General features: G+C 40.3%; 2 protein-coding genes across 2 annotated transcripts; one reads left to right on the plus strand and one right to left on the minus strand.

The window, feature by feature from the left end:
* Positions 1-2642: 2642 nt before the first annotated feature.
* Positions 2643-6252, minus strand: LOC134659828 (zinc finger protein OZF-like). The gene is made up of 2 exons (XM_063515536.1): positions 5867-6252; positions 2643-3776 (listed from the first exon to the last, which is right to left on the minus strand). Exons 1-2 carry the CDS (start codon positions 6144-6146, stop codon positions 2674-2676), a joined length of 1383 nt encoding a protein of 460 aa, XP_063371606.1. The 5' UTR covers positions 6147-6252; the 3' UTR covers positions 2643-2673.
* Positions 6253-8011: 1759 nt separating this feature from the next.
* On the plus strand, positions 8012-11780 carry LOC134659827 (uncharacterized). Its single transcript, XM_063515535.1, has 3 exons — positions 8012-9272; positions 10416-10585; positions 11669-11780. The coding sequence occupies exons 1-3, from the start codon at positions 8046-8048 to the stop codon at positions 11760-11762; spliced, it is 1491 nt and encodes a 496-aa protein (XP_063371605.1). The 5' UTR covers positions 8012-8045; the 3' UTR covers positions 11763-11780.
* The last annotated feature ends 3720 nt before the right edge of the window (positions 11781-15500 follow it).

Genomic DNA, 15500 nt, shown 5'->3' on the forward strand with positions numbered 1-15500 from the left:
GTGTGAGGCTTAGCCACACTCTGAGGGGTGAATATGTAGATTATACTGAACCATTACATAACTTGGCTCAGTAGTTGGGCCATTTTGTTTTCAAAGTTGGGATTTTATTTATACTCAGAATCACGAGCTCTTTTGATCCTAATAGGAGAAAAAAAAGTGTCCCAAAATTTCAATAAATTTTTCGAACTTTCCATTCCGTGACCGCCATACAAAGTCTATAATAAAAATGGTAACGGAATGGAAATAAAAACCTTGGGACACTTTTTTTCTCCTATTAGGATAGCAAGAGCTCGTGATTCTGAGTAGAAACAACATAACTATAAAAAAAATAAAAAAGTGTAGGGGACAATTTTAAATAAAATGACCCAGTTATGACGCGACGTTTCATAACATAACAGACATGGATAGATACATACGTAGACACTAGACATAGATACCTATATATCATATATACGTAGACATACTGTTATAGACGTAAAAAGATACATCTCTTCTACAAAACACCGACGATTATAAGCTTCATTTATGTATTATACTACGAAGTTAGCTTTAAAAGATATAGTATTGTTAAAATTGGCAATTGGTAAGAGATATATTTAAGATAATTATTAATTATGTGAAATGCCTTAAAGGATAGCCTTGAAATACTTAAACATATTTAGATCCCTGTGCTTATCATACATAGAATAAAATAGTAAATGCGTGATCAAAAAATATCATCCTAAATGGCTAAGGGGCTTATGTTTCTAGCGTCTTTATACAACTAACTCCCTGACACTGCATCGCAACCATAATTGTGTGTGTTAAGGGGCCACTGATTATCAGTCCGCCGGAAAAATGAAAATGAAAATTTTATTGATAACAATTGTTACATGTCTTTTCTTTTTTTTTTACATACTGCTATTTGTCTATATGAAATTAAATATTAAAATTATCAACATTAAATTATATTATCAATATACACCAAATTATTATTAAAGAATGAGAATAATCTATATAATATACAAACGTTACGCTCAAGCCAGATGTTAGATGTGGCTTGAGCGTAACGTTTGTATATGGACGATATAAGCCTGTCAGTTAGAACAAAAAGTTGACATTTCAGGGACCCACTGATTAACAGTCCGCCGGACGGTATCGGCCTGTCAATTGTTCGGAACTGTCAACTTTTTGTTCTAACTGACGGGCCCATACCGTCCGGCGGACTGTTAATCAGTGGGTCCCTTTACACACGTTCAGCATTTTTAACCGCCTTCAAAAAAGAAAGGAAAGAAAGAAAGGTTCTTAGTATGTATTTGAGTTTATGTTTTCCGAGCAAAGCTCGTGCGGTCTCCAGCAGATATTAATTCCTTAAAAAACAATTCGTAATTGTAACGAAATAAGAATGTAAATTGGTGCAAAATAGTTTTCTTTTTTTATAGACATACTGGCTATATATTGCACTGCGGCGTTTAAAAAAGGCACGAAGTGTGAAACGTAAAAAATATCCGACGTTGTATATTTATATAGTCTCTTTTTCTTTTTAAGTATCCGTGGTTTTTTTTACACTTTTTAGGACTTCATACATAGGTACGTAAGCAGGAACTAGGATTGCCCGGCTCGTTTAGTAACCGTTCTAGCCTGCACCTCGGCTGGCAGTTCGTCCCGGCCTATAATCTGTAGCGATGTACGCCATCCTAATATTTTAAAGTCATTTAATTATTATTTTGATTAAGTAAATCGGGTGTACAATAAGTATTATTTTCAAAAATATGCAAGCATTTTTGTCTGTTGATTTAAATAGAATATTGCATGCCATTGAATAAATCAATATATCGGTTTGTTGTGATCGTGTTGTTTTTTTACGTCTCCTGATAGGTAAGCACCAATAGGTAGGGTCTGTGCGGAAAGACAAGAGTCCTGGAATGTATGGGGCCCATACATTCCACGACTCTTCTCTTTCCGAACGGACTATTATAAATCGGTCTTGTTTTTAAGAGAGTATGTGTCTTACATTTTACTTCCACTTGATATCGGATCGGGCATTGTGAAAACGGTCTAAGGCGGAATATTTGCGGCGCTTGAGAATGGGTTTATTCTTTTATATAACGTATTTAAAATGAAGACTATATGTGACGTTCCACGGCAAAAGGTACCTTATGGCACTTGGCGCTTACGTCGCATAGCGCCGCAATAATAATAGCGCGCGGCGGCGGAGCGGCGTTAATAATAGCGTAAGCGCCGACGGCCATAAGGTACCTTTACCCGTGGGACGTCACATATTATATGTGTTGACTGTGAGTGTAGATAGAAAATTATGTTAAATGAAACATTAATTGTAAAATATTTATTTGCTTATTAAATTACGATGGCAAATGCTTAGATATGATTCATAAGCGCATTGTAATATGCCTACTTGAATAATAAACAATCTTTATCTATATAATGTTAATCATGTTCAACACGATTCAGTGTAAGACCTGAGTGGACGCTTGAAGCGGAGCGTTCGGCGGGGCGTGCAGCGTGTTTGTGGGCTCACTTGTGATGTGAGCAGCGTGCACTAAGGCCGCTCCTATACGTGCGCATTTGTTTAACATGCACGCCGCGCGCCCCGCCCCGCTGCACGCCCAACTCGAGCGTCCACTCAGGCCTTACACTCAGGCGAACATATAATTATGCCTTTACAATTTGGTATTAAGTGTGAGTACGCATATGTCTAACAAGAGTCCTTTTATCCACATACTGTATTTTACACACTTCACATGAATGCCGTTTCTCTCCCGTGTGGCCTCGTTTATGCTCGTTCAAACCAGTTCTTAGCGTAAACCGCATGTTGCAGACATCACACTCGTATGGTTTTTCACCTGTGTGCGTTCTTATATGACTAGGTAGGTACCTTTTATCTTTAAATTTTCGATTACATATATCACAAGAATACGGTTTCTCTCCACTATGTATTCTTAAATGAACAATTAAAGACGCTTTATGCATAAAGTGCTTCTTACATATCTCGCAATAAGGCTGGTTTTCCGTGTGTATTAATTCATGTTTAGTCAAATTACCCTTATGCGAAAATTGTTTTTTACATACACCACAAGAATACGGCGTCTGCCCCGTGTGCACTCTTTTGTGAGTATTTACCTGATATCTTAATCTGAACGATTTATTGCATATATCACATGCGTACGGTTTCTCACCTGTGTGTACCCGTTTATGCATGACTAGAGGGTTCTTTTTTAAGAACTTCATACCGCAAACGTCGCATGAGAATTGTTTTACACCTGTATGTATAAGTTTATGTTCATCCAAAGCTCTGCTAGTACTGAAACATTTAGTGCATGTGTCGCATGGGAATGGTTTATCTCCCTTATGAAGTTTCATATGACTTTTTAAGCTTCTTGCAGTTTTGAGTTGCCTTTTGCATAATTCGCATGTCAATTTCCCATTGTGAATGGCAACATGTTCCCTTAAGTTATCTCTACTCTTGAAACGCTCTTCACAAATATCACACGAATAAGGCTTCTCCCCTGTGTGTACTCTAATATGGATTATAAGTTTGTATTTGAAATCGAATCTTTTTTTACATATGTCGCACATAAAGCGATTTTTCCCGTGTTCTTTCATATGGTTTTTTAGCTTTGATTTGAGTGTGAAAAGCTCGCCACAAGTTTCACATGGGAATGTTTCCTTTTTGATGAGGTCGGAATATTCACGTTTCTTTCTTGAGTCGATTTCTTCTAGAGGCTCGTGTTTGAGGCTCGACGTGTGGTCCTTTGATCTGGAACTCGTCGCGGCATCTGAACAGATAGGAAGGGTATTTATTCATAGCAGAGATCACCTCACGAGTACAATACGGTAGGTGCGTTAGTTTTTCAATATTTCAATATAAACCTACATTGCTGCACAAATTTGGACTTATTGCAATCCTTAATATCGAAACAATATATCTATAAAAAAAAATATGTTTCGCAAGTAGCAAGCAAGTAGCAGCACTTGACATATTAGCAAAAATATTATTTGCTAATATGTCAAGTGGACGAAAACTAGAGCATGGACGGAAACTAGAACAATGACCCTACAAACCCACTCTTGATAACCAGAACCACATAAGCGCTCCCATACTAATTTAGTATGAGAGCAACTACTACTATACTTCTATACTTGTCGCAGCACCAGTCAAGCCCCGTCTCCATATCGCGCGGCAAGCTATCGAACATTGGCTCGCGAGGCAGCCGCGCGCAATCGATACCGGGCTGGCTCGCGAGCCAACTCGATCATTCGCTCGCTCGAACGCGGCTCGCGACGAACCATTCATTGTCGGTGTTTCGGCGCGGCAAAGGAATGTTCGCGCGCAGTTGGGACGGATGTGTACATATTTCAGTTGGCTCGCGAGCGCGGCAGCAGACATGGATAATGAAAAGTGTCGTACTTTAATTAAATTATACGGAACTAAACAGTTTCTATGGAATAGTAAATGTAGTGATTATCGCAACAGATCATTAAGAAGTGATGCATGGAATTAATGCTTTTAAAAGTTCATAATCTTCTGATGTCATTCTTGTGAAATTTTGTAATGTAACATCAACTTCATATCTCATGTCTTCCATAAGTCTCACACCACCATGTAGTATTCTATTCATAAACATCTTTTTCATCCACCATCGAACTTTCCGTTTAGGTTTCTTGTGAATAATATGATAAATAATTATAAAAGCGGCAGCTGCACGACGACGTACGTCCATGGTTCCCGAGTACAAACTGGTCCATCGTCGGATTCGGCGGATCGCCTGCCGCGCGAGGCCGCCGCGCTATAGTTCAAGATGGCGCCGAACTTGGCTCGCGAGCCAAAATACAGGTTTGCCGCGGTCGAACATTGCTCGCGCGGCCGCCGCGCGATATCGAGACGCGGCTTCAGGTACCTTATCTTTTATATGCGTAGTACCATTGACGTATATCTCAGGATGGGCCTTACGGGTACTAAGAATGGTGCGAGTTCAGCGGTATGCCTCACGAATTCAAGACAATCTTGCAGTCTAACGCTAGTTGCGACAACTCATCAACCAATTGCGTTGTAGCGGTGGCACACCGCTGTACTGGCCCCATTCTTAATGCCCAAGATTGCCCATAATGGCTCCTCTACACGATGGGCCAGCGCCAGCCACTCCAAGGGACGCATTTATGCGTTAGAGGGAGCAAATTATATTGATATCTCATTCTACCGCATGGCTGCGTCCCTTGGAGTGGCCGGCGCTGGCTCATCGGGTAGAGGAGCCCTAAGGCCCGTCCTGAGATAAACGTCAATGCGTAATACTAACTAGTCCAGAAGGCCGTGCAAGTGCGGCAGAGGTAGCACGATTCCGATGACACCTGACTGGCCATTTAGTTTAAATTCATAGATTGGACGGAAAGATTGGCCAATTGAACTCTAACCAGGCATGACTCACTCCGCGGTTTCTTCGCATCACTACAAGTACATGCGGCCCACACCAATTTTGGTGTCTAGTAGTTGCCGCGCACCGCTATGGAATGGACGCCTGCCCGCGCTTGCGCTTATATCATGATAGACACGTTTTGTTAGAGACAGAACCTTCTGTACCTAGAACTATTATTTATTCTGTGCTCTAACTTTATAGTTCGTTTTTTTAGCATTAGAAAAAGACTACTCGATCTTAACGTGTCTTTAATTGAAAAACGCTTTACAACTAGGGATTACTTATGAAAGCAAAAGAATGTAAATAATCGTATATGATTCATAATTGTTACATATTTTCCGTGACTTATTTTTCCAGTGTTTTTCAATAAAACTGTCAAGATTGTTTACCTTTTTTCCAATGCTAAAAAACGAACTATAGTACCTGAGATTTAAAAACATGATTTAGCCACTTACCAGAGATAGATCCAGTGACATCCTGCACCAGCACCTCGAAGTGAGGTGACCCTTCTTCAACTTTGACACGCACTGACTCAAAAACCTCATCATTCTCGCAAACCGGTTCCTCTTTTATTCCCACTTCGTTTTTCACAACCGATTGTGTCTCAGATTGTTCTAAATCTTCTCTTCCTTTCTCTGGCTCGTCTGTTCCTTCTTCTGGCTCTATTTTCACGTGCACCTCGCATGGTTCTTCTTTTATAGGTAAGTCTAACTTAACGATAGATTTTTGCGACATATCGCAGTTACCCGCGGTAATGTGAAACGTTGGAACATTAATGTGAAGTTTTTGTTATATATGTACAATTTCTTTTCGTACATAAATTAGGATATATTTAATAAATCAATGGTACATTTTAATTAATTCATTAATTCATAACCTCAAAATTACCACTACTCGTCGTCTTGTCATCTGACATTCACGCCAGTGTTGCCAGAGCTGTTCCAGCTTATGTACAGTCGTACGTCAAAAAAGGTACGATTTTGATAAAAAAGGTACGATTTTTTTATTAGTAAAATTTTCTTACAGAAACAATATTTCTATGTGGGTGGGGGGTATGGTGGGTGGATGAGTATAGTTTTCCTGATTGTTACTGACTGACAAATTGGTTTGACCAACTATAAGTGTAGTGTACACGTCATAGTTAACCAATTTTGTTTGCATTGATATAGGTACATGAAAAATAAAATTTGTCAAGCCATTTCCGTCAGTTGAAAAAAGCGGCAAATCTAAAAAAAATGGTGCGAAGGGTTATGGTCCAATAGAAAACTTAAATTTCGCGCCATTTTATACTGACTAAGTTGTTTGACCGGCTATAAATGGCTGGCTGAATTTTGACTACCTGAGTTTTGTAATCTGGATAATAATGCCAAATAAAACGAAATACACTCAGATGACTATAGCTGGTCAAGCAAATCTTGTCAGTAAAAAAAGGCGCGCAATTAAAACATTCTATGAGACGATAACCATTCGCGCCTAACTTTTTCAAATTTGCCGCCTTTTTCTATTGACAAGATCTGCTTGACCAAGTATAAGTAACTTTTTACTGGATTTGCAAATGTACATAAGTATATAAATTAAAAAGAAATGCATTTGAATAAGATTGGTAAGATAAACAAGTTGGCAGATAAGTAACAATAATTATGTAACTTCCCTTTTTAATAATAAAAGTAGGATTTAGGTACCTGACAGCCCGAGAACAAATTCTTTATCATTTTTTTACTTCTTTTAGCGTTTTTATTATTCCCCGAGCAACTGCATTAGAAGCAATCACAAAGCAATATGAATAATATTACACATAAATTATTTAATGTAGTTTTATGGATAATTGCCAATAACCTATCAGGGTGCCATGTCATCTTTTTCCATTGTAAGATCTATTCTATTGTATGCAATAAACGATATTACTATTACTATTAGCAAAGCACAGGTAAGAAAGACACAACTGCCGACTGCAACTAAAGAAACGTGTATTTTCTATAGTACATGGTACTTTTTTATGGTGGCTATTGTTGTCAGATTAGATATTTTGCCCTGAACAAACCATCCTGAACCAATATAACGAAAAAAAAAGTTGATAAACAATTGTACATCAAAAGGTACGGTTTTAGTACGATGTACGCTGCGTACAAAAAAGGTACGCAAGGTAAAAAAATAGTACGTAAAACCGTACTAAAAGGTACGATCTGGCAACACTGATTCACGCATGCATTGACACATAAATCAGTGTTGCTATTTATAAAATCGAAATAAAAATTAGTCACGCTAGCATGAGCACGACGCATATTAGCAACATATTAGGTTTCTAAAACAAGGTTTTCATCATTTTCATTTGTTAGAACAATATTACTGCTTTAATTACACGTTATCGGGATGTATAGCCGAAGAAGCTTCTACAAAGTTCGTGCCAGTTAACCCATACTGATTTTCCATGTCATATCAGGTATTTCTCATTTTAATATTTTTAATACCTAACTCTGTGAAAACTATACTATGATTTTCCGCCTCTTTTTCTTGCAATACTACTGGCAAGTTCCTTTTGTTTTTACCAGACAAACGCGTTGTCATGGAAACGTTGACAACATAAACTTCGAATATTAACCTGTATCGCTTCTTTTGGATAAAAAATTGTTAAGGATGTCTAATTTAAGCGGCTATGATAGCGAAGCGGTAGGCTTCGACTCGATAAGCACGAACAAGCGGTCGGAAACCACCAGTTCCACGCAGACCACAGAGTTTGGAGAGACCGGCACGGGGTGCCAAACTAATTTGTCCAAAGATTCGGGATGCGTTGTCACTCCTGAAGATTTAAACGCGCAGGAGGCAACGCTTCATGAATACCCCCCTCCAGGCCTGAATCAGTTCTTAAGGCGAGTTGTACCTACTATGTTAGAGCAGCTAGACCAACGTGATCAAGAGTTTTTCTCATCTGATTCCGATGAAGAAGATATTGCCACAGCTAAATTGTTTCAAGAGATTAAAGTAAATACGGACACTCCCCACGGCGCCGGTGACCATCAGAGCTCCAGAGTCCTCGATCTTTGTTTCAGCAGCGCTGGTAACTCTCTAGCTGTGTCTGTAGGAAAATCCCAGCATGAAGATTGGTGTGAGCACTCTGGTTTGATTCGGATTTATACAGCCAAGCGCTCTGCAAATGACAGCTTTGTTCATTCCTTAGATATTACTGAGAAAAATTGCGTGAGCGTGCTTAGATATCATCATAGCATGCCGCTTTTAGCCTACGGCACAAGCTCTGGAGAAGTGGTTTTCTGCAGCACTAAATTAGGCTCTAATACAGTTGAAGAAAATGTGCAATTGACTTCGCCTGCTGGCTGCCATGGATCTAAACGGGTATCTTTCTTAATGTGGGCGGACTCTACTCTCACCAATACATATTTGACCATGCATGTAGTGAATACTGGCAAACGTAGATGTGGCTCAGATCAAGTCTTAATTTCTTCTGGCAGCGATGGAACTATAAACGTATGGCAGGTGAATGCGAGTCCAGGAAAATTTGAGAATATTTTCTGCTACAGCGTCAACGGTTCTCGTAAGATGGCGTCACCTGACATCAGCTGTTTCGATTTCGTGAAAACGTATCCGCTTCGACCTTGGGATGAGAAGATTTCTGACGATATATTTGCTGTCGGAACGAAATGTGGGAAGCTGTATTTGTGTAAGATAAAGTCGTTTGAGGCGATTGCGGACAGCGGGATGGTTGACCCTGTGTTCGAGGTACTGGACGGGCACAAGACTTGCGTTCTGAGCGTGGTGTTCAGCCCGCAGAAGCCGGGGGTGTTCCTGTCTGTCTCTATGGATTCGGAGCTGAGATTGTACCATGTCAATCAAGCCAGTCCTTTGAAGGTAAACTTTCTATAGGGCCCTCCACACTCGTGCGCGAATCGCGGCGCGAAGCCGCGTACGCGAGTGTGGAGTCGATTTTCACAGATAGCGAAATCGACTCCACACTCGCGTTCGAGGCTTCGCGCCGTGATTCACGCACACAGTCTGGAGGGGGCTTATGATCTTTGATCCCACTTTTTGTGTATAATTATAATACCTAGTGTAAATAGATATTTATTTTCATTTTGTATTTCGGCGACCATGTAGATAATGAAATAAGCGCTTAAACCGTAACACACCACCGCACCGAACCAAGGTCGCAGTGCGGTGCGGTAGTGTGTGATGACTATTACGGTAGGTATTAAAGTGATAACACACCATCGCACCGCACCACGACCTTGGAGCGTCGCACCCATAAGTGAGAGCGAGAAGGAGATATCTGTTTCTCGCTCTCACTTCTGAGTGCGACGCACCGAGATCGATCTCGGCTGTTACGCTCGGGTGTTAAGATCGGTATTCCTAGGATAGCGGTGCCGTCATATAGCGGCTGTCTCCATACTAAATAATACGGCTAAATATGGATGTCGTAGTATTTGTATGGAGACGGCCGCTATATGACGGCACCGCTTTCGGAGGAAACCAAAGCTTAAAGCTTTGAATCTTTACGGCTTTTAGTTTGCTCCGATTTCCCAATCGTGTCAAAGGCCCTCCACACTCGTGCGCAAACCGCGATTCACGCACATAGTCTGGAGGGGGCTTCATGTCAATGCAGCATCAGGATTGCGGAATAATGTAAAGGCTCCAGTACACAATGGGCCATCGCCGGCCACTCCAAGGGACGCAGCCATGCGGTAGAATGAGATAGCAATATCACTCTAACGCATAAATGCGTCCCTTGGAGTGGCCGGCGATGGCCCATTGTGTACTGGGGCCTTAACCTTTTCAACGCCAAGAGCCACTAAAGTGGTCGAGTGCTGTTGTGCCCATGACGCCAACAGCCACTAAAAAGGCTATGACGGACGCTGTCAAAGCAACTTTCCTGCTGACAGATAAGGTTTATTTTCGCTCTTCATATTGCAACCATTTCGCGTATAAGCCACATTTTAGCATGGGACGAAAAGCGTTGAAAAGGTTAAAGCGTTGTCACACTAATCTTGTTCACAGATAATTTGCCTGGACGTGTCGGTGACGTGCGCGGCGTGGGTGCCCGGCGCGCCCGCCGCCGTAGTGTGCGGAGCCGTCGATGCCGACTGTACCGTGTGGGACGTGGCTCGGAACAGGGCGGCCTGCGTGCTCCGCGGAGACGCGCTGTGCGTCGCTGTCACACACGCGGGGTGAGAGCGGGACAGATGGAGTCACAGACTATCATAATAGCCTAAGGCTCAAGGTCCTAGAGTTAGACCAAGAAAAGTCTGCAGCGATTTTGATAGTCTACGCAGTGAAAGTGTTATTTACACGCCATAAATTCATAGAAGTTTGACGTTTAAAATGACACTTGCACTGCGTGGGCTATCAAAATCGCTGCAGACTTTTGTCGGTCTAACTCTACCTATAGTACTTCTTCAGTTCGATGAAATGTAAACCATATTCAATTGGAACAGAGTTGCATTTCATTTGTTTAAACAAATAAAAATCAATTCTATTCCTTGCACTATAGGTTCAAATTTCAGTGGCATTTTGGGTTTTTCTATTGTACGGCTGAGCCTTAGGAGATTTTGGGAATCCCCCGTGTTCTATTTGAAAATAATAGGCGTGAAAGTACAGTGGCCTGTTTATCAAAAGCTTGTAACCTAATACAAGTGGAAGACCCTTTCTAACAAAAGCTGTCAAAAAGTGACTTCCACTTGTATTACAAGTTACAAGCTTTTGAGAAACGGGCCCCAGGTCGATTCACAAGAGCTGACGCGAATGAACGACGGTTTTTTCTATGAGATTTGGCTTAAAGGGATTGACAGGGCAAGCTATGATGGCGCCATCTGCTAAATACTTCGACCAGCACCCATTATAACTATAATTGTCAAGCAGATCTCGTCAGTAGAAAAAGGCGGCAAATTTGAAAAATGTAGGCGTAGGGATATCGTCCCACAGAAAATTTGAATTTCGCGCCTTTTTTTACTGACAAGATTTGCTTGACCAGGGGCCTATTTCTCAAACGATATTAGACTAATATTATTAGTCCACGATCGGGCCCATTTCTCGAACGATATTAGACTAATATTATTAGTCCAGGAACTGTCAAATCGTATGGGTTGTCATGGCAAGACACTAATAATATTAGTCTAATACCGTTCGAGAAATGGGTCCCTGTCAAATCGTATGGGTTACTATGGCAACACACTAATAATATTATTCGCTCCGTGCAAAGCAATACCGTTTGAGAAATAGGCGCCAGCTATACATATTACATTTGTCAGCAGGGGTACTCGGGTGGCGGCAGGTGACGCTGGCGGAAACGTGCGGGTATGGGACTTACCACCGAGGAAGAGATTAGCTGAAGACTTGCTGTTCTAACTCCTATACAAACTTCGGTCTTATGACTTCGCATTAAGCCCGCTCCACACTCGTGCGCGAATCCGCGAACGCGAGTGTGGAGTCGATTTTCGCAGACAGCGAAGTCGACTCCACACTTGCGTTCGCGGCTTCGCTCGCGATTCACTCGCATAGTCTGGACTGCACTCTGGCGGCAGAACATTGCAGTAATACTCATACTCACTGTGTGGACTATTAATGAACCGTTTCGTTGCGTGTTCCATTTTCGAAAACTTTTTGCTGTGGCGGCGAACAATTATTTCATGACACGACAGGCGTGCCTTACGTCATAGAATATGATGGCACGCCTATCGTGTCATACGCCACACGTTAAAACATTGATGACACGCCTGTCGTGCCGTCCGCACCGAACCGGTTTACCTTTTCCACGCCGTGTCAAACAAAAGCTCTTTCAGACGCCACGTCACCGAAGTGTCAAAACTGAAATTGAACTTTATGCATATGCACGTAGGTCGATGTTGCTCTGTGGTCTGTGACCGATTAATACGTCTTTGGCGTTAGACCTGCGGTGCGTATATATCGGTCATTGGCGTCCAAAAGGTTATCCTTTTGAACAAGTTATTAACCTTTTCAACGCTTTTCGTCCCATGCTAAAATGTAGCTTATACGCCAAATGGTTGCAATATGAAGAGCGAAAATAAACCTTATCTGTCAGCAGGGAAATTGCTTTGACAGCGTCCGTCATAGCCTTTTTAGTGGCTGTTGGCGTCATGGGCACGACAGCACTCGACCACTTTAGTGGCTCTTGGCGTTGAAAAGGTTAAAATCGTCACATTGTTTGTAATAAAAGAGTGTTGAATTGTAATATTTTATTTATTTATTGTTGCTATTATTATTTGATACGTCCATAGTGCAATGTTGGAATCCTTAGAGTGTAAGGCGAGTCAGGTAGACGCGCGGCCACGGCGCGGGCGCGGCCTTCGCACCCGGCTCCTGCAACTGCGAAAACACGCACCTTGTTATAATCCATACTAATATTATTTATTTATTTATAGGTGAACCAGGATCTATTGAGGGTTTGCCATGTTACGGAAATTTGTTGGTACTAATTTCTAGCAATGGCAACAATTTTAATAATAGACAACATCTACCCTCTATGATAGTTGTCAATATTGACAATGTAAACATTGCTTTGTCTAGTTTTGTGTGAATTATTATTAGACTGCAATAATCATGCCGAAAGTTTTAGATTTTACAGAGAAAAAAGTTGTAAATAGTGTAGTTATTTAATGGAAATAAAACGTGCGGGAGAGAAATTTCTTCCATTAAAAAACATAACGAAATTAGCATCTGAATTGACTGGTAAGTTTCAAACTTATGGACAAATGTCACTATAGTCAGGTCGTCACGATTTGGTTGATGGCTTGTAATAATTTTATTTGTAAAATTATCTATATACATTCTTACTTATAACTCTTGCGTTACTTATTGACTTTACGCTATTCATTTTATCTAAATCGAGTCAGCCATTTAAGCGTAAAAACCGAAGAAATATCCAAACATCAAACTTCGCACTTATTAAAGTTGTCGGAATAAAACAAAAATCATCTGCCAATTTCCATTGTCCCCACTATACAAATTGTTGCTATATAAAATTCAAAACGAGCGCCCTCATGACAATACTCCCAAAGTTCTGGTTTACCTATATTTATTTATTTATTTATATTTTGGAGATCCAACAGCTATCTATACAGAATATCCCAAATTAATAAGAGACGGAAAGCCAATTACAGGATCACACATGTAGCTACAGATTATTACATTCAAGTTTACTTAAATGAAAAGTGCCGACGCTCGGACACAGCAACACGCAACATAAAAAAAAAAATTACAGTACCTATCAAGTACAATCCAAAAATGGCAATATTTTGAAAACACCTACAATCAGAAAAATAAATAAATTATAAAATCAAAAAAAAAAAACAATCATAAAAATCAATTATAAAAGGAAGTCTGTCTGTCTGTCTGTCTGTTACTTCTTCACGTTTAACCCTTCGTATGTATAACCACTGATCAGTTCGAACGAATTTAAACCTATTGTATTAAACAATGCATTTAAATTCGTGCACACTGATCAGCCAGCCTATTATGGATAGCTTTATCCATCTTTATCCACGTGATAAAATAACTGTCACTGTTTAACACCGTGGGAAAGAAAGTGACGGACACCGTTTTATCACGCTGTCACGTAGACAAGGTGCTTAGACATACGAAGGGTTAAACCGATTTAGATGAAAATTGGCATAGAGATTGTTTGAGTCCCGAGGAAGGACATAGGATAGTTTTTATCCCAGAAATCATCCCTTAAAAGGGTGAAATTTTGTACGGGGACTTAACAACTGCATAATACATTTTTTGTCGACAGGAACTTGCGCGGTGTAGCACCGGCGCTGGTGCACGATTTAGTTGAAATTTGGCATAGAGATAGTTTGAGTCCCGTGGAAGGACATAGGATAGTTTTTATGTCGGAAGTCATAAAGAGGGTGTGGAAGTGAGAAAATAAATGAATTCTTATTAATTGGTGTAAGCAATAAAGCATTATTCTCAAAATTATTGCTATTAGATTTTATCCAGGCGCTATACTTTAACTGCTGGAACTAATTCCACGCAGACGAAGTCGCGGGCAAAAGCTAGTAAATAATAAATATTATAGGACAAGCTCCACGGTAAGCTCAAGAAGGCTTGTGTTGTGGGTACTCAGACAACGATATACATAATATACAAATACTTAAATACATAGAAAACAACCATGACTCAGGAACAAATATCAGTGCTCATCACACAAATAAATGCCCTTACCGGGATTCGAACCCAGGACCGCGGCGTCACAGGCAGGGTCACTACCCACTAGGCCAGACCGGTCGTCATGTTATAGTCGTACGGTTTTAAAATGTCGTAATCCACTTGAGAGATTATATGCAGTGTTGTGAATAACGCTTATTTTTAGGCTTAAACACTCGAGCCCTCAAAACTCGGTAAGTCTTCAAGATTCGACTACATTTGAGAATGGAATAGTACATTATTGCAGAGGCCGGGAAAGGGCAATTCGTGGATGAGTTTCGATTTTGTCGGACGACGCGTAGCGGAGTCCGACAAAGAAGACGAATCCACGAATTGCTATTCCTGCCGAGGCATATATAGTGCTTTTCTCCAAAACATGCGAGGAAATAAAGTAAAATAATAATTATTTAAGCATCGAGCATCACTCAAATCGAAACTTCACATCAAAAACAATTTCCCTCGTTATTTTTAAAAGTTAAAGGCACAAACTTATTCTGCCATTCAATATTCGTTCATTGAAAATATAGTTGGTCAAAGCAAATTGTCAGTAAATAAGAACAAAAATAACTATACTCATCCTTTTCTTTTGGGTTCTAGTACTGGTGTAAGACAAAGATAGTATGATTCTCTCTGTCTATGTCAAACTATAATTGTGCAATATAAGCTTTATGAACACGGATGAGATCCTTAAAAAAAATATAAATAATCTTTGATTTTATTAAGCAGTATTCGCACGATCATACACGAGCACAACGGTCTTGTAAGAACGAGACATGTAAGGTCGTTTATATTACTATCTCACTCTATCCTATAGCTTGAAATGATAGCTGATCGGGTCGTGTAGACGCGGCCCGCGGCTATAATAATTGGCTGTTTGCGTTTTTTATTTTTAAAAAGTAAAAAAACACTACAGTAATA

Source organism: Cydia amplana, chromosome 25, assembly GCF_948474715.1.
Source record: "Cydia amplana chromosome 25, ilCydAmpl1.1, whole genome shotgun sequence".
Lineage (NCBI taxonomy): Eukaryota > Metazoa > Arthropoda > Insecta > Lepidoptera > Tortricidae > Cydia > Cydia amplana.

Coding starts and splice junctions, on each gene's coding strand:
- LOC134659828 (XM_063515536.1), bottom strand. CDS start 6,146: ATGTCGCAAAAATCTATCGTTAAGTTAGACTTACCTATAAAAGAAGAA. Junction 3,777..5,866: donor TGTCACTGGATCTATCTCTG/GTAAGTGGCTAA, acceptor CTATCTGTTCAG/ATGCCGCGACGAGTTCCAGA.
- LOC134659827 (XM_063515535.1), top strand. CDS start 8,046: ATGTCTAATTTAAGCGGCTATGATAGCGAAGCGGTAGGCTTCGACTCG. Junction 9,273..10,415: donor ATCAAGCCAGTCCTTTGAAG/GTAAACTTTCTA, acceptor TCTTGTTCACAG/ATAATTTGCCTGGACGTGTC. Junction 10,586..11,668: donor GTCGCTGTCACACACGCGGG/GTGAGAGCGGGA, acceptor ATTTGTCAGCAG/GGGTACTCGGGTGGCGGCAG.